The 25480-nt window shown below is 45.9% G+C and overlaps 2 protein-coding genes across 13 annotated transcripts in view; one reads left to right on the top strand and one right to left on the bottom strand.

Moving 5' to 3' along the window:
* Positions 1 to 732: 732 nt before the first annotated feature.
* Positions 733 to 16175, bottom strand: SHKBP1 (SH3KBP1 binding protein 1). Of its 2 annotated transcripts, none has more exons than XM_088450137.1 (18): positions 15928 to 16175; positions 13775 to 13828; positions 12592 to 12637; positions 12392 to 12465; positions 12236 to 12294; positions 12078 to 12158; positions 10506 to 10679; positions 9974 to 10064; positions 9418 to 9608; positions 9045 to 9160; positions 7678 to 7765; positions 7147 to 7263; positions 6764 to 6934; positions 5724 to 5879; positions 3917 to 4013; positions 3558 to 3736; positions 3064 to 3196; positions 733 to 1575 (listed from the first exon to the last, which is right to left on the bottom strand). In XM_088450137.1, the coding sequence occupies exons 1-18, from the start codon at positions 15984 to 15986 to the stop codon at positions 1014 to 1016; spliced, it is 2448 nt and encodes an 815-aa protein (XP_088306263.1). In that variant the 5' UTR covers positions 15987 to 16175; the 3' UTR covers positions 733 to 1013. The 2 variants fall into 2 exon arrangements, with proteins under 2 accessions (XP_088306263.1, XP_088306262.1); XM_088450136.1 differs by having other exon boundaries at positions 3064 to 3199; positions 15928 to 16174.
* Positions 16176 to 16283: 108 nt separating this feature from the next.
* Positions 16284 to 25480, top strand: part of LOC148501669 (G protein-coupled receptor 4-like) — an 84105-nt gene continuing 74908 nt past the window's right edge. For 3 of the 11 annotated variants that reach the window (XM_088450128.1, XM_088450130.1, XM_088450124.1), the window contains exons 1-3: positions 16284 to 16370; positions 18942 to 19074; positions 24241 to 24300. In XM_088450128.1, the coding sequence (XP_088306254.1) occupies positions 24276 to 24300 (25 nt within the window). In that variant the 5' untranslated portion in view covers positions 16284 to 16370; positions 18942 to 19074; positions 24241 to 24275. Of the gene's footprint in view, positions 16371 to 16531; positions 16633 to 18941; positions 19075 to 24137; positions 24301 to 25480 lie in introns of those variants that run through there. The other 8 variants (XM_088450129.1, XM_088450133.1, XM_088450126.1 and 5 more) reach the window with 7 other exon arrangements.

Here is a 25480-nt window from a genome sequence, read left to right as displayed (position 1 = left end):
ATGCAGTCTTGCCGGAACAACATAATAAGTGCTTGTACTTGAGCACATCCACAAGAAGGACAGGAAATGGAATTCTGGGAATGTACTGCAGGTGGCTGAGCAAATAAAAGAAAAAGAAAAGAAAGCATCCTACAAAACATACAGTATATGGTAACAAATAACCTGTGTGTCTACATGCCATTCCAGTGGGATGAGGCTCGTATGAAGGCAAAACTCCAAGATATGGTGTGCAACCTATTACAAATAAATTCTGATTTTTGAGATCCTGCCAGTGCCGCATTATGTCTGAACGCTATAAAACTGTAGGTACAGGGAGTAGAACAGTGACATGTGAAACAACAAGACCGTACTAAAGTTAAACGACAGTGATTACTGTAAGACGGCGTCAAAAGGCTGACAACACACACTAAACCATTCGCCTTTGTATGTCCCTCCTAGAATGATAATGGAGGGCATTTCAAGGGTTTGCAGAGGGTACACAGGGGCAGGTTGTTTTAAGGAGACGTATCCTGCAATTCCTGGACGGACACACAACGTAACAGACATTAACTCAAGCATTGGCATAATGCTCAGAGCAGAAGTGGCACTTGGAGAAGGCACTGCTGGGTAATACCATTCAGGCTCACTGTTCTAAGAAGGCACACAATGTTATCAGGGGTGCAGGCAAACCTGGAGCTTGTTTCTGAAGCGTTACAGTGGCTCTTTCCATCCCACCTCTTCAATGTGCTGTGATCAACCATTTTGGCAATATAAATAAGTAAAGAAAAGTATTGGTAAAGGGCTTAGATAAAGGAATGCACAATAAAACAGACTTTTGTTATGAATAGGTGGAGCCGACGGCTACTTTTACAGGCCAATGCATTCTATGGTGCTTTGTAATGATGTGCGCTCAGCTCTGCTATGCCAGCTATTAATACTGTCAATACACTTGGAGGAGCAGAATAGGACTGCCAACAGTAATTCCACTCTTCTCGTCCACCAGCCAGTTAGTCCCACGGCAGCTTTTGCCACCATCAGAAAGAGGTCTCATTCAGCCTGGGCTTCTGGGAGAGTTTAGAAGGTGAAGATGAAGGTGTGGGAACATCAACTCCAGCAGCAGAGGATGTAGAAGATGGCGACGGGGCAACACAGAGAGGTGAAGCCTGAGAAGGGGCAGGGGAGGCTGGTCGTCTAGCTGGTGCAGAGCCCCATGGTGTCTTGGCCCTGGTAGTGGTCACCTCGATGCTGGATCGGCGTGGCTCAGGCTGGTAGGTCTCTGTGAAACGAGCAAGCTCTTGGCAGCGCTCCACAAAACTACCACCGACACTGGGAGAAGGCGGATCGGAAACCATACCCAAACCTTGGGACTCGGCTCTCGTCTGGATGCTTGGAGCCTTACTGGCCCTTGTGCTGAAATGAGGCTGCGTGTCCGACTTGTGCAAAGAATTATGGCTCCCCGAGAGATGTGGCTGCAGACTGCACAGAGAGGCCCAACCTTCAGAGTGGCGGGAAGCCACCAGCTGGGGACGATGGGAGGTGGATAACACAAGTCGGGAGAAACGATCACGTGTGTTGTCACTAAGTTGGGACTGCAAACTGCAAGATGGAAACAAAAACCAAAAAAAAGAGGGGTTAATGAGCCAGCTGCACAAAGCCAGCGCTCTCGGCTGAGGTGGGAAAAGCTACAAAGGAGATCACACTTTCCACACTTCAGGCACATGTCCTTCCCAAGAACTGAGCATAAATATATTATGAGGCAATTAGAGAAGTTCATTATTGGAGTTCAAAGGAGAACTGGAGCTTCAATGGAACGTAAACCATGAATAAATTAACGCTGTCACAAATGGATCACCATTGAGTTCAGCATCCACAATGAACTCCCTAGATCAGAATAACAGTGCCTGAGTCAGACTGATGTGCTAGAATCCGCTTTGTAGACAGTTTGCAGCAGCCAGACCCCTCACTTTGGGCCTGATTCACAGCAGATCGCAATACTGCGTAGGCACGCTGTTCAACTGCGATAGCAAGCCAAACCACTGCGATCGCAATGCAAACTCAGCACCACATAAGGACGCCCACTTTACCATACGCACATCCGTAACACTTAGCAGAATAGCGAAACAATCGAGTACCATCGGACCTATACGCACACTTGCACAAGCCCTGACCTTACTCAGAAATTGCTATAAGCCACATACGCTGAGACCTCACACTGCATATGGTTTCGCAGTGGATAATTTATGCACGCTCCTGTAACGGTATGCGAACACACTAGCACGCCTGCGTTTGGCCGACCACCCTCCCCAGTCACCACCCATAAATACTCTTCCAGTCAATCACTCTGCGATGGGTCTGCGTTGGCATTGCGATCACAGTCCTGATCGCAATAGTTAGCGCACACGCCCTGCGATGAATATGCAGAACACATGCGTAATAGCAACTGCGTTCCTTGCTGAATCAGGCCCTTTATTCCTTACCAATCTGAAAACATTAGAGGATATTCACTAATGTGCAATGATTCAGAACAGACGTTTGTAACTGTACAAACCCACACAGATAAATGCATTTTATTATTTGCAGCAACTCGTTGCAGGGACCAGAGAAGCATTTTCGGACTACGTAACAAGAAGTATTAAGTACAGGGGCAAACGCGGGATTTCCAAATATTTAATTTTAGAGCAAGTGTGGCCAGCCCATGCAAAGTGAGCCTTGGTACTTAACAAGCCTGTGAGGATTAACAAGCCTCATAGAAAGTGCATTGCATGCAATACTTCAGACATATACAGGGCCAGCAAGTAGTTAGATGCAGCAATAGAGCACAATTCCATTATATCCCTTATTCTTCACGTTGTGGCGGCAGCTCTGGAAAAAATCCTATTATGTACAATTGCTACTGTGGTCTTCACTGGAGCCATTGGCTGAGCTGAGAAGGTATGTGCGTTTCCAGACAACTGGAACCCTCCCTGCATTTACGTGTGAAGTACACAGGAATATTACCTCCCTTTCACAAACCACACTGCATTCTAGAATCACATAGATTAGATTTTGTCTTCACCTGTCGGGTGATAAAACATCAGAATGTACCTGGCTATCGATGCACGATGGTTGGCAGTATGAGATACTGATGTGGCCGGGCTCATTTCCGGGGTACGGGTTAGGGCCAGGTCACACTGCTCCAGCTGTTCCAGCAGCTCTTCCTGAGTAAGACCCCCCAGCTCTGCTGAAAGTGAAAGAGAGACCAGGACAAATAAGTGATAGCAGGGGAAGATATAGAAGATATAGATAAATAAGTTCAGTGATGGTTGGGGCACATGTGAGTGGAAAGGGGACTACACAGAAAAGGGGGTGGGGGGTGGGCACAGAGGTTAGGCCAATACTGAGTTAGCAGGACTGTGGGTGCCCATCTAGGAGACCATGAAGCATAAGAAGAGACTCACAAAGTCAGCTAAAAAAAAAAAAAAAAAGTTGTCCCCTCAACTTATGCAGCCTGTGTTTTGAAGGGGAGTAGGACAGATGTGAGTAGAGGGTCAGCGTATGCATTTGAGGACTCCTCTAACAATCAGAAGATGAGCCCATACCTCCACTTTCCCCCTTGTTTGCCACAGCGGTGGTCAGATCCCACATCTGAAGACAACCACTGGCATGGCCAGTGAAGAGATAGCGTCGTGGGCGGGAACCAATGCGGCTGGAGCCCTCGCACTCATGGACGGTGAAGGAAGTAATGGGCGTGCAGTCCACAGAACGGACCTCACAGATCCTGACAACAGATGAACAGAAGCAATTGGACAAGGAAAAAGAAGCCACGTGTACTGACCAGCTGGTATAATAAATACAAGTTATATCTGTGTATTATCACTCACTGTGGCATGAAAGTGTACACTGACATAAATCTACACCATATGCAGTGTGTGGTGGGGGTTACACAAACGGAGATTACCTCTTCCCAGTGGAGGACAGGCGGACATAGACTATGTTGGAATCGGGAACAACGCGCTGAATGAAGACCTGCTGGTCATCTCGTTCGCCAAAAGGACCTGCATAAAAATCAATGTGAGGAACAAAAACATTATTATTATTATTACCAGTTATTTATATAGCGCACACATATTCCTCAGCGCTTTACAGAGAAGATCTGGCCATTCACATCAGTCCCTGCCCCAGTGGAGCTTACAATCTATATTACCTACCACATGTACACACACACACACACACACACACACATACACACTAGGGGTAATTTGTGTTGGGAGCCAATTAACCTACCAGTATATTTTGGAGTGTGGGAGGAAACCGGAGTACCTGGAGGAAACCCACGCAAGCACAGGGAGAATATACAAACTCCACACAGGTAGGGCCATGGTGGGAATCGAACCCATGACCTCAGTGCTGTGAGGCAGTAACGCTAACCATTACACCGTCTGTGCTGCCCGATGAACACTACAGTGGCCTAGACATACAAAAATGTAACGTGGTTCCTGGAGTGTATGTATTTCTAAATATGGCAGTAGGCGTACATCTTCTCTGGCACCTAACTTGCAGTAGAAAACTATGGCTCCACTTCAATGCTAAAGATGTAAATCAGGACATAGGCTAGTAAAGAAAATACACAAAAAAACCCCCAAACATTAAAAATCAACAATACACAAAAGAGACGGTATGTGACCGCATTGTCTGGACAGCCAAGCAGAAAATCTGTAAAGTGTAATTATATATTTATAGTTTGAATGGCTTAGGCGAAAAGGCCTTTGCTACGTTCCCCATTTATTTGCTGCTTTTAGGTTTTACTTTCATGTACGGTATGTAGAATTTACATTTTTTTAAAGGGAAATGTCATCATTTTAAATTCAGATTAATTGATTGTTGTATGCTACATTATGTAAGACATCCACAACCCGCCCCCCGGGTCAATCATTCTATAATGCTTGGAACCATAAGATTTACCGATTTTTATACATTATTATATGTTTATTGGTTGAAATATGAATGGCAGCCTGACGTTACTCAGATCATCATTTATATTCTCACATCTATACCACGGTTGCCTGTTGAAGTGAAAGGAGTCATCCAAAACATGTAGCGAATGAGCTTCTTGACAGATTAACCAAGAATCACTTGTGCTTACAGGTGGGACAGCCATATAAATTGGACATCTATATGGCCGTCCCACAGTTATGCAAGTGAATCTTGGTTGCTGCTAGGCCACCGAATGTAAGTGTAATTTATATTGTTAAGTAAATAGTAAACATGCCATTTATTGTAATGGAAGCCTTCTATCTTCCCCTATTTAGCACATTCCAACTTTACTCAATTCACCGTTGTGCCGGCGCACTCTGGGATTGTTGCGGATTCTTATAATGGTGCAGCAGGATTTTACTTCACTTTTTACAAACAAGGTTTTGGCTTGTGAACGTGCTGCAGTGAGTGGGTGTATATCAGGGGATTTCATCATTACTAGGTGTCATGGTTAAACTGGTTTTAAATCGGTCTAAACATCAGTTGAGCTAAACCAAACCTGGTGGGAAACACAAGTTCTACTACTAACGGAGCAGCTATGTCCTACTTAATATGCTGATGAAAACAGGCAAAGTCTGAGACAAATAGCATTGACAGGGCCATCCTACTGCATTCTAGGGGAAACAGAGAATTTACAAGCATACAGGAGATATTACTAGTTGTTCAATCACCACTCCCATATGTCTGTTAATGGCCTTCCAAAACCACATGAAACATCGATAGATACTTACCAATATCATTCCCCGCGCTGCAGCCGGCATGCCCATCAATATCCTCCAAGGAAAGGATTTTGAAAGATGCCAGAGGAGTGGATCCAGGCTGGGTGGAGATCATACCGCGGAAGCGTGTTACTGTCCACGTGCGCACATGGTTATTATCTGCACAAACTAAGAGATAAGCATAATACAATCTGTGTGAAAAGAAACGCACTAATATATATATATATATATATATATATATATATATATATATATATATATATATATGTCTGGAAATCAGGGTTTAATATACACCCAATACACCATATGTGCTGGTTACCTTGACAAAGGTGCGTGCGACCCCGAAACGTTGGTGTATATTAAATCCTGGTTTCCAGACCTCAAGTGCCGCCGACTTTCTTTCTGTTTATGCTATTTGTTACGGATGGCACGGGGGCATATTCACAATTAGTACAGCAGAGTGCCAGTCCTCCATTACATAATATATAAATATATATATATATTCCATTACATTTTTCAGCAGCTCATACTTCTTGTAACCCATAAAGCGCCCACCAGAGGCACCACTCTATACAGGTTACCAGGATAGTAATGCCAAAATGGGTGCTTTATTCTCAGGACCAGGTTGCGGTTCCTGTATTATATTGCCTGTTCCTGCACACAGCTCCCCAGATTATACTTTTCCCATGGTTTATCCAAATATTCAAGGAGGCCCAATGAACAGCAGAGCCTAAACCAAGCCCTGTATTCATATACTAAGGGGTATATATGCAGGTTTATTCGAAGTGGAGATGTTTCCCATAACAACCAATCAGATTCTAGCTATCTTCTAGATAAATAAGTAGAATCTGATTGGTTGCTAAGGGCAACATCTCCACTTCTAAAAACCCACCCTTTAGTAAATATACCACTTAGTGCTCATATTTAGCCAAGTGCTGGGAACAGAAAACATGGAGTCTCTCATCCCTGCATATCAAAGAAGTTGTCAGACGTTTCCAGCGAGAGATTAAACGACAAAGATTTAAAAGGCGCATACATAGAACGATGGTTACCTGAGATGAGGTGTCTCTCTGACAGCATTATCTTGGTGACAGGGCTGCGGTGGACTGTAAAAGTCTGGAAAAGTTGAGGGCCGGACCCAACAGTCTCTGGGTGCTGAACTATAACCCTGACAACACCAGAACTTGTACCATATGCAATTTCGATCCAGTTACCACTGTCACCTGCAGGGAACAGATCACTAACATGAAACGAGACAAATACAAGGTTCTCTGTACAGGATGACGACACTCAGAGAACGAAGGGGGGGTCACATGCTCAGTTATGCAGGTGAGGAGACACGGAGGAGTACTCTCTCTCATACGTGGGAGGTGACACAGAGAGGGGTGCAGGTCTCTTATTTTGTGAATGAGACACTGAGGAGAGGGTCTCTTACTTGTTTTGGGTGTGAGGTAGACACTGAGGGCGGTTATAGCATCCTCTGAGGGGTCACGGTACAGCTCGGTAACAAGCAAATCGTTATCCTTCATGCGCAGCGGAAATTTCTGGACATCTACAGGGAGAGAAACATTTTCAGGAGAGAATGTACTTAATGACTTCTCCATAAAAAAAAAAAAAAAATCCCAGAAGACCTGCTGCATCCGCACAACTCAAGTTACAGGAGACATCAGAAGGGGATGTAGTTATTATTCCAGCTGTCGGACAGGCAGACACTCAGAATGGCGGCAAGAAGTGGGGTTAGGCTGGGCACTAGGGACGATGGTTAGGTTTATGGTGCGGGGAAAGAGGGTTAGGTTTAGGGGTAGGGTTAGGCTACTTATCGTCAGGAGCCCGTATCCTAACCCTGTCGGGATGCCAGTGTCTTGATTATGAGCACCGGGATCCTGAGAACCGGCTGCCTGTACCCAACCCATCAGTAGTGACTGCAGCACAGGAAACTGCAACCTGTTTCTTCACAGACACTTACCTACATAGTAGATTGAGCCATTGTTACACCCCAGCAGGAGGAAGGAGCCAGCTGTGTCATAGCTGTTTATGGGCACCACATCCTGGATCTATCACAAAATTAGAAATTTTGATGGTCTCACAAAAAGCAAAGAAGAAGATGGGCTCTACAAGATGCACATAGAGATTATAAATACGAGAAAAATAAACTATAGAGAAACAGGAAGTTACAACAAAACACAAGTCATTATAAAATCCTATTCATTTGCTATGATTGATACCAGTGCTCAAAGTGTGCCGGTATGTAACAGTATGACATACCGGCACTTCAAGCACTAAACCTTTTTTTTTTGCTAGTTTTCCGGATGCAGGAGTAGGGGACCCGCTGGGACCTCACTGGCGATCGGATCATCATTAAAGATCCGCAGCGCGGACCGCCATCAGACTGACAGCTCTCAGCATGTCACCTCTCCGGGATTGCCTCGGACAATGCAAACTGTCAGTAGCAATCCCAATGTCAACAGCACTGTCAGCCGCTGCCTGGCGCCGCTGGGTAGGTGAGCTGGCGAGTGCCGTCGGTGGGAGGAAGGGACCTCTTTGAGTCCTCTCAGTGGCCAGTCTCTCTGCCACCGGCTAGACTGCACAGTTACCAGCCGCTACCTCCTCCCACCGGTGTCCCAGCGAGCTCTATCACTTCCTGTGTGTGCTCTGCTGTCCCATCCCCTGCCCACCGACACAGGAAACTAACATTCATCAGCTGCACAGTGCACACACAGACGCAGCCGCCCAGACTCTGCCCCACAGCACTGCTGCCCTCCTTACCCTGTACCTAGGCAAGTGCAAATGGTGTCAGTGTTACTGCCTTATTCTGTTACTTATCACCTTCCTTATGCGACACCCTCGAGGGGTATCTCACTTATACTGGACCTATGTATGTCAATCTGTGCCTTATAATTATTACTCACAGACCATCACCCTCTGCCTCTGTCACCCTCTGCCCTTCACTCTTTGCCTCTCCCTGTCACCCTCAGCATCTCCTTGTCACTCTGCCCATCACTCTTTGCCTCACCATCACCCTCTGCCCGTCACCCTCACCCTGACAATGCCAATGGTTATCATCAAAGCTTTCTATAAAATAAAAATACATAGAGAACTGCATATTGTTGAGAATAGGAGATTGAGCCGCTCTTAGATGCTATAGTCTACAAAGGCTCTGTGATAGTAAGACAGACAGTACCCCCTAAAAGGATAACAGGAGCACTCTCATTAGGGTGTAGTTCTTTAAGTTATTGTTTGAATGACACCTATAAAGCAGGCGCATTACAGTAAGTGGTGAGGGGAGACAAATGTGTCGGACTGTGACGTGGCACCAATATGTAGATCGCTCACCTGCCAATGTTTGGTCACCGCATTCCATACTCCAATCTTCCCAGTGTGGCTCGTGGCTATTAACTGATTGCCCACAAAAAACAAGGCTTCTGCTGGTACCCCAAGACTAAAAATCCCTGTAACAGATGTAATTTGGGATGTTTTAGGGACGGGCAAATAACCAAATATACTAAATCAGTACAAAGATGTATATTTCTCTCCATGCAGAAATGACAGATAGCTGGGAAGAACAAGGACCCCTGGTCTAAAGGTCCTCTTAGCCAAACTCTCACGGAGTAACCCAGACTCCATCTCTCACACTCACTACTGAGGAACATCTGGCTCATTCTCTCACCCAATCATGCCGGTCTGCCTTCCTCTACGGCAATCTCACCTATTTCACTTCCGGTGCCGTCACCGGTGATGGCCCATAGGATAATCTCGCTGCAGGAGGATACAGCCAGCATTTTGTCGTTGTCTCCCAGTGACCCTCCAATAGTTTTGGCGTTCAGCGCCACCCGCTCGATCACCCAGTCTAGACAGGGGCTAGTAAAAATCAGCTGCCAGCCAGATGTCTCCTTCATTCTAAAATAGAAGAAACACTGAGGTTGACACAGGACACAGCTTTTTAGCAAAGACAGTAAAATACACTTCAAACAAGAATTCCTCAATTTATTTCACACTTATTTTTAGTACATACAACATTAGTTGGATGGAACTGACCATTGGCAGCATCAAATAAACTATGAAAACAAGACTAAAAAATGTCATACTTGAACTCAGGTGTTACTAATAAAAATGAACACGTTTCCTATTATACAGCACTGCATATATGCACGTACTGTATATTAAAGATAAACTTTGGATATGAACACTTTAATAAATACAATGAGCTCGTACACCATGTACTGTATGACGAGTCAGAGCAGGCTATGATGGTCCAATATTACCTGTAACAGACTATGAACTGAGCAAAGGCAACTGCGATCCAATTATGGTGCCCACAGATGATCCGAACCATGCCGGGGTCACTGGAGATCCCTAACCGGAAAGAATTTAACATTAGATATATTTAAAATGACAACTGTTTCTGATATTTATAGATGTGACCCCTGATGCATACATACTTATAAAATGTATACTATCCATGTAATAAATGAGTAGGACCCCATCTAATTAAATATGTGCATTACTGTCTTTATATAACATGTGAACCCCCTTGTAATGTGTGTGAACCATCTTTTGTATACCATTCAGATAATAATGTATTAAATCCCTCCCCTTCATATCATGCAATGTTTGTGATGGTATCTCATGTACATCATCCATACATTATGTGCATGGCCCTGTCTCAAATAGAAAACCCTTGTATTCTGTCACCTGACCAACTTCCCACACACTGTAACAGGTAAGCAGGATTCCCTTTCATGTCCCAGTCACATTTTCCAGACTGATTGCTTATTATTATTATATGACACCAACCTCCCCCGCTTCCATAATTCCTTTCATCCAACAAGCGTCCAAGGATGCCGGCTCCCCCCAGGTTGGGTGGCATGGTGTTACTCCTCCGGACAGGTGCCCGTTCATTCCCACCACTCCTAGAGCCGACCTGCAGCCCAGACACACTGTGACGATTCCTCCGCTTTGCTGGGAACACTGGAATGCAAAACATACTGTGACTGGCACCAGAGTGTACTAATAATTTAAGAGCTTATGATCTCGTCAGAACACGGGTGACGTTTTGATCCCTTGTTAGGACTTTGTCAAGACACAACCATTAAAACACCCATTCCTGGCATTTTGATGGTTGTGTCTTAATAAAAGACCTGACTGTGGCCTTGATTCAGAGCCGGACGCTCTGACAGAGCGCTCGCTCTGAATCAGGGCCGTCCCTCTGAATTTAAGAGCCGCCTCCTGGCCGCTCGCATAGCTGTGGGTGACCACCCACAGCTATAGCGAGCGGCCAAAATGATGGTCGCGATGGTCAAGACCATCGGGCTTGCGATGAGACCCTAGCGGTAGGGTCTCGTTGCCGCAAGCCCTGGAGTGCTTTTGGCTCTATCAGAGCCAAAAGCACTCCCACTGACATCACTTGTGATGTCAGTGGGGCCGGCCCCAGACGGTAGACGTTCCCATGGGAACGCCTCCATCTTGGCAGCCACGCTCCCGACACGCCCACCAAAGGGGGCATGCTGTCAATCACCATCGACAGCACGCCCCCTTTGGTGCGAGACCCATAACGACGGCTTGGCCGTCGTTATTCGGGTCTCGCGCATGCGCACTTGGCCAACATCGACCCGCTTGCGAGCGCTCAGCGCTCGCGAGCGGGTCTGAATTAGGCCCTGTGTTCTGATGTGGTAATAAACTCTTGTTTTCTACTAAACGGAGAGTGCCCTTCATTCTGTTTATTATATATAGATGTGTACGTATGTGTGTTTTTGAATGCTTATTGGTTCCTTAAAATGGAAATCCTTCTAATGATAAACACACTTAATGGTCAGTTCTTCCTATGACCAGAGTGCAGTAATGACAGCGAACTGTTTAAAGGACTATCCCAGTGGTTCCCAAACTTTTTTGACTCACGGCGTCCTAGTGCATCAGCATTGTTTCACGGCACTCCTAAGTCATAGGTTTGTTATTGAGAAATTCTGAAAAAAATGTAGTGAAGTTCAGTAGTAAAGTTAAGTAAATTGTGCTGACCTGTCATCCTTAGGTTTGGTTACATAGTGGTGGACAGGTATAGGCTTCCGTTGTGCATTACATTGACCATAAAGAATTTGATTTGGTGCTGGACCACCAACCTGAGGCACCCCTGCAAGTGTCCCGAGGCACCCCAGGGTGCCGCGGTGCACAGTTTGGAAACCACTGGACTAGCCCCTAATGACATTTGAACACATGATCAACAGGAAGGATAACAAATATAATGGGCTCAAAAGATAGATTTGCTTTTAAACAGTCAAAGAAGTTGACCAACCGCAAAACTAGCGTGAGCCGAACCTTGCTTTGAGGGACTCCAGAGAAGATACCTCACAGCAGTTGATAACAATGACTTACCTGGGGGTGGGAGGTATCCATTGAATAACACACTCCCACATGACGAGCGTTCCAACTCCTCACACAGCTGTAAGCGTCTCACTGAAATAAGGGACACAGTTTGTTAACTGTCCTCAATACTAAGAAAAGCAACAAATAGAGAGAAAAGAAAAAGATACCTAATGGGGTGATGCCATAAAACTCTGCCTCGTGCAGCAGCAAGGAGCTGTTCACACCTCTGAAAGATACCAAGCATACAGATAGTAAGATTCATCAAAACTAAGATTGCAAAGAGTGATGCCATGCTTACACATATGCCAGCTTCACGCACCAACCTTGTATCAAGTTCTTTGGTACGTAGAAAGTTCAGTATTGGTGCAAACACTATAGGGTCTCTGTCTATGAAGATCTGAGGTGACACAACAGAGAGGGCAACATTTTAGAACTAGAATGAATATGCTCCAAAACTATGACCGCAGGTCACCAAACATGCAACATTTTATTACTAGGATTTTCAAAGGCTCTTTAAACTCACAGCTCCAGTTTCATCCTTTAGGGAGGAGATGCGGCCACTGAGAAGGCTGGGAAAGAAAAAAAGACCATTAAATAAACAGTTTCTGGCTATCATTTATCAACTTTCTGTGACATCTACAAAAAATAAAAAAATAATATAAGACAACAAAAAAAACCCACATAACACATTAAAATGTTCTTATGGTCCATACACACGGTCAGATTTTCCTTCAGATTTGTACAATAATTTTAAAAATCGTTCATAACTAAAAGAAAATCTGACATGTGTCCCTGTAACGATGGACGATGCGCGGATATCTGACATCTGAAGTGTTTGCGGTCAGATTTTCATTCACTTTAATACTGTCAAATCGTCCGTAATTCATGAAATCGTTGGTAAAATCGTTCAAACCGTTCGTAGTTCATCGTTCGTCTGACAGAACTGCCCGTGTGTATACACCTATAGGTGTAGTAAATGAACCAAGAACATAAAGCAGTGGATTGTGGACCCGATTCAGACCCGCTCGCTAGCAAGCGGCCGCTCGTTGCAGACGATGTTCGCTAATATAAACATAGTTCGCAGTGCGCGTGCGCAAACTAGTACGAGCGATCGGATTTTACCCGCTCTCCCTGCAAAGACAGCCCAGTGGAATGAGTGACTGGAGAGGCCGATTGTGGGTGGTAACAGGGGCAGGCCAGTAGTAACGGGGGAGTGGAGTTTTCGGGCGCAGGCGTGCCAGAATGTGTTTTTACGCAGTTTCTGATGTAGTGTCATAGTACACGTCACCTGGTTGAATAATACACTGAAGTGCTTGCGGTAGGGTACAGTCAACCGCAAGCGCTGCGTTCAGATCCGATGGAACCCGATGTACCGATGGTTGTATATACTTCCTGGAGATGACGTACGCTAGTGGGCGGCTAAAGACAGGCTGGTGGACGTCTATAAGCACAAAGTGATCGCTCGCCAAGACATAGTGGGCGTGCTTATGCCTTGCCGTCACTTTGCAAAACTTACATATGCAAGGAGCGAGTGGCCGCATCTAACGAGCGGGTCTGAATGAGCTCCTGGGTGTTTACACACAAGCTCGAGTGACCTAGACCCGATTTTACAGAAATGGTAGCTGCTGTAGGAATAAACTTAACAGTCTCTGCTACCAATTATTACATCACATTATTATTATTATTAAGCAGATATTATACAATACCTAGAAAAGAATGTGTCGGAAGCCCACGTCAATGTCTGTCTAGAAGTGCTGAACCTATGTAAAATGACATTATTATATTATCTTCTGGAAGATACTGGTCATGCATGCTGTACCATATATCAATACTAAATACCAATCTCTATGTTGTATTTTATTAGAAAATGCACAATCAACCATGAGCCTAGACTTGAATTGACTTGTCCCCTACATCTCCTCATTTATTCCACAATTATCTCTCACCTTATTATTCACCCTTCCTTCCCTCCAAAACACTTAATTTTTTATTGTCCAAATGTGGCCTACTGAAGTCTTCATGCATATACCCCCTAATATAACCATCGACAACCCCATTCTCTCCTGGCGACATTTATTCCTACAAACGCACTAATTTACTTACTTCCTAGGTATACACTCACACATATGTTGCCGAGTCCCACAATCATTCCTCCGTATCCTCAATCTAAATTTACACCATTGACTAATCTTTAAAGCCTGCGATTATCCCGTTAAAATAGGGACAGTTTATGGCTACACACTCAAATATATCTCCCAACATTTGTAAGGAGTGACCCAACACATTTCATCTTATTTAGACATCACACACAGAGCCAGCCCTCCGCATAGGCAAATATCTAGGGTGTCATTGCTTCAGAGAGAGCCCAGGCCCACATAGTTTAAGTGGCACCAGGTAAAATCTTGCCATGGGTACCAAATTGGGCATGGCCAGCTCTGCATGGAAGTGCTCTCCCTGAGCCACCGATGTATTCAGAAAACAGGACATGCTACGTTCTTCCACCATTCTTACAGCAGGGTCTGCTAAACTGCATTCACCAAGCAATAGGCCCAAATGAGATGTGCACGAAATACCGATATGTATGCAGAGTGACTGTTTGCCATTGTGCATGTGTGTAAGCCGCGCAGCGCACGTCCAGCGATTGATTTACTATTACGCTCACACAGAGGATCCACTCACAAAGTGAGTGACAGGTAGTCAGCGTTTGGGGGGAGGTAACAAGTGGTTAGAAAAACATAGGCGTGACAGGATTGTTTAAACACCGGTTTCTGCCCGTGCATAAATTACCCGCTGTATTCTTGCTTGCAGCAGGAGCGCACTCTGTGTGTTTGGAGACCCGCTATGTCTGTAACAGCTTAGAATTAGCTGGGTACACACTAAATGACAGGCGTACCCAGCGATGCGACCAGCGACCTCCAGGCCAACATATCTGGCGGTTGGTACACACTAGATGATCAGGTGCCCGCCAGATCGACCCCTGCCGCATTCCCCTACATGGGGTTGTCAGAAACATCGTCAATTTGAGCTGCATATAGGGCCGACCTAACGATGCGACTGACGACCCCATGGGAGCGCGCACTGCATGACATAGTGGGTACACACTAGGCGATCTTGTGGATTTGTCGTTCCGAACTGTCAGAATCTGGCAAATCGCTCAAAAAATCCTCTTGTGTGTACCCAGCTTTACTCAGAAGGCCGATAACCACCTGATCTGTGTTCAAGGTTTCTGGTTATGTGCATGAGCGGCAGATAGGAGATGCTCTGTGTGGATGTCTCTAAGCACTGGGTGGCGAGTGAGTTATTAGCATATTTTAGCAATCGTGATCTGTGAGAACTCACCACAGCGATGGCAATTGTGTCCACATCTGTATCAGGCCCAACGAGTGCACACCATACAGGACATGCAGTGGATTCAGGGAAAGCACACACGTACGAGTGTGTGTCTGTGTGTGTGTGTGTGTGTCCAATGAGACAAATGCAGCCTCTTTATGTACAAACCACATAAGGCAGCATAGTATACTTTACATAGTTACACAAATACCTGAATGTTCCATACAGTGCAACACTTCCAATTCAAAAGTGTAAGGAAAGAGTGACATAGGCATTGTGGTCCCGTCCCAAAAACTGACATCCCCCTCCCCAGTACATGGCTCCTAGTGCCACTTTCATCCCCCCTCACATCTGAGATATATATATATATATATATATATATATATATATAAATAAAAAATAAATGACACCTATTTAGCCATCATGTGACCCCTGGCTCCAGACCCTCTCAGAGCCACATTGTCCCCACTACACCGTGCCCCCAACTCCACACTGTGTCCTGCCCCACTCACATTACTGCCATTCTTACCTCTTACCCCCAACATTGAGGTGTATGACATCCCCACTCCGGCCTCCTGACCCCGCCATGCCTAAGTCACCCGGCAGCCGCCTCCTCCTCCCCTTCACACCGCCGCCGCCATGCTTCCGGCAACACCGTGCGCTACAACCCAGTAACAGACATCAGCTACGCCGCCCATTGGCTGCAGTTCCCCGTCAATCAACGATAACCCCCGCACAGCTCATTCAGCGTGAACCATCACCAGACGCCACGCCCATTCAGTCTCAGGCTCTCTAGGTTTAGGGCGGGACCGCAGCCAATAGTATGCTCGGTCTCTCTCGGTCAGAGTCAGACTAGACGTAGGGGTGGGCATAATAAGCGGCCCCGCCCCCGGCCCCATCAGGCACAGGCAGCAGTGGTTGATATACTGGTCATAAGTACTGTGTATATACATGTACATACACTATACACGGGTACGTATACACTGCCAGGGCATTCATGCATGCATGCCAACAGTCTGATCTGGGACGTCACTGTTAAGCTGTTCTTTAAAATAAAATGATTGTTTTATATGCAGTGGAGTAAATTTGGTGTTCCCCCCGTCACAGCCGCTGACACTGTAGTGTAGTAATTAGCAATTTTGCATGCAGACAGGCAATAGACAAAGGCGTGGTACAGGTGCTGGGAAGGGGTGCCATGTATTTGGCGGCCGTGACGGTACACTCAGGGTACATAGTAAGTAACAGCCCTAAGTGGGGTGAATAAGTTGTAGACAATGGTGAAGGTGCCCCTTCAGAGCTGGAGCCCGGCGGCAGGCACATCCATTGTCTCCCATAGTTCTGCCCCTGTTTGTATGTGTGTTGCATACATGCCTACTCTCCGGGTAACCCCCGGAAGAGTAGGCATATCTCCCGCTTCCCGCCCACTTCCTAGTGACAGGTGCAACCAGGGCTATTGCCAGCAATGTCGGTAAGCATTGTGTTCCCCAAACTTGGAATACTATACATAATAATATATTAAGCATTATTATGATATTTAACGGAGACATAAAGTAACTTTCTGCATCATTTCATAGCTGGGATCTTTCCATATAATGTCTATAACTTATTTAATTGAAAAACATCCAAAAAGAATACTCAGTCACACAGTGGGCCAGACGTATATATGTGATTTGCGGATCTAATTTCAGCCTGGTGCAGCATTGTTCTTTAGTGCACATGCACATCTATTTGTCTTTTTCAGGCGTATTAGGCCAGATGTGTGACAGCGTACAAATAGGGGTCCGGGGCTGTAATGGGCGTGCAGACACTGCCAAAGTACAGTAAGGGCATGTAGTCACGAGTTGTGACTAAAATGGTCAGCAAAAAGTTGCAAACGTAGCTGGCTGATGGGGTCTTACTGGCGGGTTCTATAACCCTGGTTGCACCTGTATAAAACACACCCATTTGTGAAAAAAACACTGAAAGTGCTGGAACACTGATTTAAAAGTTACAAAACAGAATGCTTCCTACTCATACTTGCCTACCCTCCCGATTCAGCCGGGAGCCGCCTGAAAATCGGGTGCCGCTCCCAGCCCCCAGAAACGCAGACAAACATCCTGGCCCCTGGTGACCGGTCCACACCCCCCCTCCCCCCCTGAAGTTACAGTATAAATCCTGGCAGCGGATAGGGTGGGGGTGACGTGATTCGCACTGAATCGAGTCATCGTGACTCCGCTCCCTGCTTCACAATGCCATTAATATTGGCACTGTGAAGAGGGGGTGGGGCCACGATGATGCGATTGTGCTGTCATGCCCCACCCCCAATGATGCGTCATGTTGGGCCTCATTTTATAGCAACACGCCCCCTGCTGTGAAAGCCCGACAGCTCCCTCCCGGAAGGAGGGTGCTTAATGTCGGCAAGCATGTTCCTACTCATTTGGGAAAGGGGAAACCTGTACATGCAAGTTGTGCCAAGAGGTGGAAAAAATCTAAAGCTCGGTACACACAGACGACACACTGAAATCTTGCAAACGACTGAACGATATATCGTATCGTTTGGTCATATACGATTTATCGTTGCTCCTGTACACACTAGAATAACCATCTTTAAGTTCACTGGCTGGGAATGGCAAGAGATGACATGTTCAGAGGCCAAATCGGAACGACATATAGTCAGGACATATGGTTGGCTGTACACACTAGGCGATGTGCACCATATTGCTAGTGATGTCAGGTTTGATGTGCAGCATATAAAACCGCACGACTTCGCATGGGACCGCTGGAGCACGCATATTGAGCGTTCACACTGAGCGATGTAGACGATTTGTCGTTACGAAATGGTAAATCGGCCCGACATCGCTCCAGTGTGTCCCGAGCTTAAGATGTACAGTGTGCAACCTTGTCAGCGTCACATCCCCATACCAGTTTAGAAATAACCTCTTTCATTAAATATAACTTCAGTTTCTCTCTTAATATACAGCTAGGTTTATCGTCATTTATGTCTTCATCAACAAAATGATAGGACATTGGGGCAGGCAGACTTGATTAAAGTATAACATGATAACCGATCATCCTCAGCTCAAATCTGGCGCATTCAGTAATTCAAGTCCTTTCGCAGAGTGGGGTGTGTGCCCCCTTCTGCACAGTATGAAATGCCCTAAAATGTGCCAACTGCACTCCTTCATCTAATGTCAATCTTGCTAAACAAAATAAAAGTTTTAGCTCGGCCGGCCTTACCTTTATAGGTGAATGTTGTATTGTATTTTGTGATTTTTTTTTTCTATTCTTTAATATGGTGTATCTGCTATACTGTAGTATACTATGTTTTGGTTTTTCCTTATTGTTTTGTACTATAGACTATGCACCAATCAAAATATGTTTAAAAAAAAAAAGGTTTACAGTGCGCTGTAATTAGTAAGCAGCCATAATTTCACTGTGAGCTCCTGTGCTTCTGTTATGAGCACGTATATCGTTCTTGTGCTCTCAGAGTGTCAGGTTGATATACAGTAGACATAAGTGCTCCATCGTCTCTTTTCACTCTCGCTTACCCGGTCTTTTTTTCAGACAGGCAGTATGTTGTCCACAGAAAATACACTGTTAGTGAGATCATTAAGGAGTAGGGAGAGCAGCGACAGTGCGAGCGAGTTCATTAAATACATTCAGAGACCCATCCGCTAGCCTGAATGCCAGACTACAAGTAAGTAACCGGGTTGTACTAAATATATTCCATCCAACAATAAATTTCCAGTTCTACCTGGATTTATCATTTAGTGAGTGTGTTGTATAACAATACAATAACACTTATAGTACTATTGTTAAAAGTATGATGACCAGATTGTCACACGCAAATGCAGAGAGACTTACCATAGTTTACAGTGTGAAGCTGGGTACACACTAGGCTAGATGATATGTCGTGTGATCCCACGGATCGGGCCAATTTATAGGGCACATTGTCTAGTGCGTACCCACTATGCGCGCTCCCACGGGTCGTTTGTTGGGTTGCTCTGTCTGCTTGCATGTACGGCCAATGAATCAACCTAGCTGCTGACGTAGGCAAGGTCAATGGTGCTGGTGAACGATATATCAGGTGGTCGTTCACTGGATTGTGCAGTGTGTACCGACCGCCCCATATATTGTTCATTGGCACCACTGGGCGTCGTATTGGCAGGTCGTTAAGTGTGTACCCAGGCTTACGCATAGGCAGGTAACTTGACAAAGGAAATATGGGCCAAATTCAATTCAGTGCGATGTTGAATAGCAGTGGGAGGGAGCTCCCGCAGCTATTCAATACACCACACTGTTTGGGCGGCTAAAGGATTTCTTCTCGCACCCCCCTGGGGATGCCAAAAGAAATCCGACAAAAGTGCCGGGCGCGCAACTGTTTGCCGGCACTTTAGTCAGACAATGCCGGTTACCGTGCCTTAACACCCAGGTTAAGTCGCAAGAACCGGCATTCTCAGACTTAACCCATTCCCGACAACGCTAACAGCGCATTGAATTGAATAGCTGCGGGAGCTCACTCCAGTGGCTATTCATCATCGCACTGAATTGAATTTGGCCCTAAGAGGCTGATTCTGTTTTGGGAGCAAAGCAAAAAAAAAATTATGCAGACAGGGCTGCAGAGAGCTGGACTGGGTACTGGGGGTGGTGGCCAAATCAAGGGGCCGTGGCCATGCTTTCTCCGAAAAAAATATATATATATTTGACCAACCCTTGAACATATTTTTACTGACAATTTACTGAAATAAATGTATGGTTGGATGTCTTCATTTTTGTACTGACATTATCTCGCTGTTCCAAGTTGTGTCTAGAACTGCACAGGAGCAGCACGTACAACAAAAATTAGTTTAGGGCAGCGGTTCTCAAACTGTGGGTCGCGACCCCAGAGTGGGTAGGGCCCATCTAAGCATGGGGTCGCAACTCACCTACAGCAAGTTAAAATGCCTGGACCAGTCCCACTCCCTGGCGCCGCTGCAGTGTTAATTCTCAGAGGTACGCCTGCATTAGCAGTCCCCCGCCTGGTCCTCCTCCCTGCACTGTGATTGACACCCATGAGACGGCCGTGCGCCATGAAGTCACCCGGGTGTCAGTCCCAGTGAAGGAGTCGCAGCGCAGCCTGTGTAGTTGTAGGGGTCACTGCCCTGCCCCAGCAGCAGCGAGTGGCAGCTTTAAATATAGTGTTAAAAACAAAGAACCATTTTTTTTATGGTAAGTAAAGTCAAATGTAGAACTAGGGTCATAAATTAAAGTAGGATGATGTTTATATATGTTATGTCACACAACCTCCCTTGTCCATCATCTTCCCTATATTTGTTGTATGTCCATCAGCTTTCTTATATATTTCTATGCCATAAAATCTTTAAGGAAGATGATGGTCCTAAAACAAATACAGGGAAGATGATGGGCAAGGGGGGTAATGTGCATACATTTTATGCCTCATCACTCCCTCCACCCCCCCATGCTCATCATCTTTCTTTTATTATTATTATGCCATCATCTTTCTTATATATATTTATGCCCACCATATTCCTTTTTATAGCATACATATAAGAAATATAATGGGCATAAATATATATATAAGCAAGATGATGGACATTAAATATTTATGTATATAATTTTTTTTTACAGGGCAATTGGAGTAGAATTCGTAAAATTCTACTCCAACCCCTAAGTATCACTTATTTTTAGTAATCAGATTGCATTTCCCATAATTGTAATGGGAAATGTGATCTGGCCAAAGTTACTAAACATAAATTGTAAAAAAATACAGGGAAAAGCCCTGTGATAATAACACCACCTGGAGGTGGCGTTATCCAGGGTCTCCCCCGGTTACCGGACTCCTGCTCTGCTCTAACAGGGAGAGCAGAGCCGGGAGTCGGCCCCAGTAATCAACTGTGTGGTCTAAACAGACCGCAAGCTGATACACTGTAAAAAAAAAGTAAAAAAAAAAATGTACTTACCTGACTCCAGGGACCGGTGGTCGGGGCTCCGGGTGATGTCCTCCCACCGGTCAGCTGGTCTCCCATGCTGCACTGCGGCCCGGTCATCAGGTGATCGGGCCCCAGTGCAATATGGGATATCACCTGACCGGAGGACATGGAAGACATCACCGGAGCCCGGATCATGCAGTTAAGTGTAATTAAGGGAGAGGGGGGTCGCCGCGATCGCGGGGGTGGGGCTTAGCAATGGGGTGGGGCTTAGCGATGGGGGGGTAGCAGCGGCCAGTCGGCGCATGCGCGTGGCACTACTTACGGTATTTTTTTGTGAAAATACCCTGATAAGTGTGCGGAGGGGATTCGCAGGGACAGAGGCCCTGATTCAGAGCCAGACGCTCCTGGCCGCTCGCATAGCTGTGGGTGACCACCCACAGCTATAGCGAGCGGCCAAAATGATGGTCAAGACCATCGCGACCATCAGGCTTGCGACGAGACCCTTGCGGTAGGGTCTCGCTGCCGCAAGCCCTGGAGTGCTTTTGGCTCTATCAGAGCCAAAAGCACTCCCACTGACATCACTTGTGATGTCAGTGGGGCCGGCCCCAGACGGTAGGCGTTCCCATGGGAACGCCTCCGTCTGGGCAGCCACGCCCCCAGCACGCCCACCAAAGGGGGCGTGCTGTCAATCACCATCAACAGCACGCCCCCTTTGGTGTGAGACCCATAACTACGGCTTGGCCATCGTTATTCGGATCTCGCGTATGCGCACTTGGGCAACATTGACCCGCTTGCGAGCACTCGCGAGCGGGTCTGAATCAGGCCCAGAGCTTTCTCGCAATTTGTAGTAAATCCCTGTGTTATTGCCTGAATTCGCAATGCCGGTAATATCACGCTACAATCTGCATTCCCAATGTGGATTATAGTAAATAGAGACCTTGGTAAGAGCTGTCCTTTGCAAATGAGGCACTTCCGGGTCTATGAGCCTAATTCAGACCTGCTCACGAGCGCTGAGCGCTCGCAAGCGGGTCGATGTTGCACAAGTGCGCATGCGCACGACGGAGGCGGCTCAGTCGTGCGCATGCGCGAGACCCGAATAACGACGGCTTGGCCAAGCCGTCGTTATGGGTCTCGCACCAAAGGGGGTGTGTTGTCGATGGTGATTGACAGCACGCCCCCTTTGGTCGGCGTGCCGGGGGCGTGGCTGCCCAGACGGAGGCGTTCCCATGGGAACACCTACCGTCTGGGGCCGGCCCACTGACATCACTAGTAATGTCAGTGGGAGTGCTTTTGGCTCTGATAGAGCCAAAAGCACTCCAGGACGTTTGCGGCAGCGAGACCCTACCGCAAGGGTCTCGTCGCAAGCCCGATGGTCGCGAGGGTCTTGACCATCGCGACCATCATTTTGGCCGCTCGCTATAGCTGTGGGTGGTCACCCACAGCTATGCGAGTGGCCAGGAGGCCGCTCCAAAAAGTAAGAGGGACAGCCCTGATTCAGAGCGAGCGCTCTGTTAGAGCGTCCGGCACTGAATCAGGGCCTATGACCCAGAAGTCCCTCTGGTGTTATTCTGCGCATGCGCAGAGTGACATGTGCTGTGAAGGGTGCTAGGAGGGATCTGATTGGTGTTAGCACTTAGGCGTTATCTGAAGATGGCATTATCCACCGCTTGGTGCATACAGTATGAGAAATGCAGTCAAAACCCCGAAAACAGCATTTTCGGGAGTTTGAACGCATTTCTCTCATTGCTGCATCCCGCCAAAGATCTTAAATAAAAAAAAAAAAGTGTGTTACCTATAAATATATAGGGGCATTGTTCTGCGGTAACTTCCTGGGGTCCTGTAATAAAAAATGTTTTGTCAGACGGGGTCCCAGAGCAAAATAGTTTGAGAACCCCAGGTTTAGGCTTATGTCATTGTTAATGACTGCTACTTTTTTTTTTCTTATTGAATAGTGAAAAAGTTCCCTTTTTGCTTTAATGCTGTCAGTAAATTTACTGACGGTTAGCCACCCTGGTCTGTCTTTCTGTAGCTACTGTAGCAACATTTTGTTTTGTCATATTTTATTTTATTGGGTTGAAGATCTATTTGTAAGGCCGGACATACACGGGGCGATTTGAAAACATACGACACCTCGGTACGTCTTCAAATTCAGCCCGATGCATCGCATGCTGCTGTGACTGGTAAACGATGCATCGCATGCTGCTGTGACTGGTAAACGATGCATCGCATGCTGCTGTGACTGGTAAACGATGCATCGCATGCTGCTGTGACTGGTAAACGATGCATCGCATGCTGCTGTGACTGGTAAACGATGCATCGCATGCTGCTGTGACTGGTAAACGATGCATCGCATGCTGCTGTGACTGGTAAACGATGCATCTTGCAAGATGCTTCGGTTACCTATTCAACAGCATGACGGATCGCAGATCTTATGGTTTTTCCATAAGATCTACGATGCCGATGTACGACGGCGGGGACGCGCATCGCCGTCGTACAGCATGCCAACCCACACAAGATGTGCACGATTGATCATTGAGATCGATCGAAATCGTGCACATCGTATAAAAAAATCTTACCGTGTATGGACCACATAATTCAGATTATTTTTAAGTACCATGAAATATGTGGATGTTTCATAATCTCATTGAATAACCATAAACGCTGCATTTCTAACACACTATACATCCGTGTCTTTATTTGCATTTAGGTTACTGTTGAGTAAAGCTTCCCCCCTATCCCCTTCCCAGTGTTAGAAAGAGTTAAATGACAACAATTCTAAACTTCATACACACAAGAGGAGCCTGCAGCAGTTTAGGGAGGGGAGGGTCTGTGTGTGGGCTGGAGGTGAGCAGTACACAAGTCTTCCATTAAATCTGTGGCAGCTGGGTGTCTTGTTACTACTTCCCTGCTTGACATGAGTCCTGTGCTTGCAGGAGTTGGGGAAATCAGGAATAAAGGTGCTGGATAAATGCTACATCTGCTTCTTGGTGCAGGTAAGTACATGATTTCATTACCTACCTATGTTGCTTACGGATTAGAATGCCCAGGTACAGCCATGGGTGTAAAACAATATTAGCAAATGCAATATTCGATGTATTGATAAGATCTGACATTGTATTTACTGATTGTTCGGTAGGCTAGGGAGGAGTGCCCTGCTATTCCCACAAACTGTAAATTCCTCACGATATTTTAAATAGTATAATGTTTCAGAGACTGTTTTATTATTACACTATTAGTTTGTGCGCCCCTCTGTAGAGTGGTTTTAAAAAAACTACAATTGATTGTCTGGTATCTGGATTTTTAGTCCATAAGATTGTAAACTTCTTATTAGAGTGGTCTAGTTTTTTTCATTGCATTGTAAGTTCTGCTGTTTAGGCTGTTGTGATTTTGGATTGTAAGCTTATAAGGACAGTGACTATTCGATGAGAATTCAGTTCTGTGCTATGTGCCGCCTGACATACATACAAAGTCTGATTGTGCACATTACTGTTGATTACGATAGACTGTTTTTCCTAATTTTCCTGCATACCTTTATTGGGTGCATGGTAAACTTGGCGAAGATACTGGCTGTGAAGTGCCCTTGCCCGACTATTTTGGAGGCAATTTGCGGCCATCGCACTGAGTTGAAACTGATGGGAAAGTGGGATCATTCTGCTATAATTTAATGTATAATTGTATATATGTTATGCCGTGTAAAGGTGCGTATCCACTACATGAGCGTAGAATGACTGTACGATTACAACATTGTAATCGTTCACCATCCTGTGCAGTGGATAATGTGCCCACACTGAACGATATATCGTTCATTGCAGGCACCGTTCCTCATCCCCGAACATGCACAACCTGACGATATCATCAGGTTGTCCTGCATGTTCAGGCGATGACCAGTGCCTACAACGACCAGCGTGAACGCGCATCGCTGGTGTTGCTGGCATTTTACTGCACGATTAATGAATGATTGAACAATAACGATGTCGTAATCGTTCAATCGCTAATTTTTCTCATCTAGTGGATAAGCTCCTTAACTCCCTACATAATAATATCTGTTTGTTTGTATCTGGTATATAATTCCTAGTAGTATCTGAATCTTACTTGGAGGCTGGAAATGTTCATTGTGGTTTATTACACTGTACTTTGTATATTATTCACCATACAGTGCTGCCCTAATACATA

This window comes from Taudactylus pleione, unplaced genomic scaffold, assembly GCF_031769625.1.
Source record: "Taudactylus pleione unplaced genomic scaffold, aTauple2 ptg000507l, whole genome shotgun sequence".
NCBI classification, from domain to species: domain Eukaryota; kingdom Metazoa; phylum Chordata; class Amphibia; order Anura; family Myobatrachidae; genus Taudactylus; species Taudactylus pleione.
Note: the sequence above shows the minus strand (reverse complement) of the source record. Positions and strands in the feature narration are given on the sequence as shown.

Coding starts and splice junctions, on each gene's coding strand:
- SHKBP1 (XM_088450136.1), bottom strand. CDS start 15,986: ATGGCGGGGTCAGGAGGCCGGAGTGGGGATGTCATACACCTCAATGTT. Junction 12,159..12,235: donor TTATGGCATCACCCCATTAG/GTATCTTTTTCT, acceptor CCCTTATTTCAG/TGAGACGCTTACAGCTGTGT. Junction 10,065..10,505: donor GAATTATGGAAGCGGGGGAG/GTTGGTGTCATA, acceptor CTTTCCGGTTAG/GGATCTCCAGTGACCCCGGC.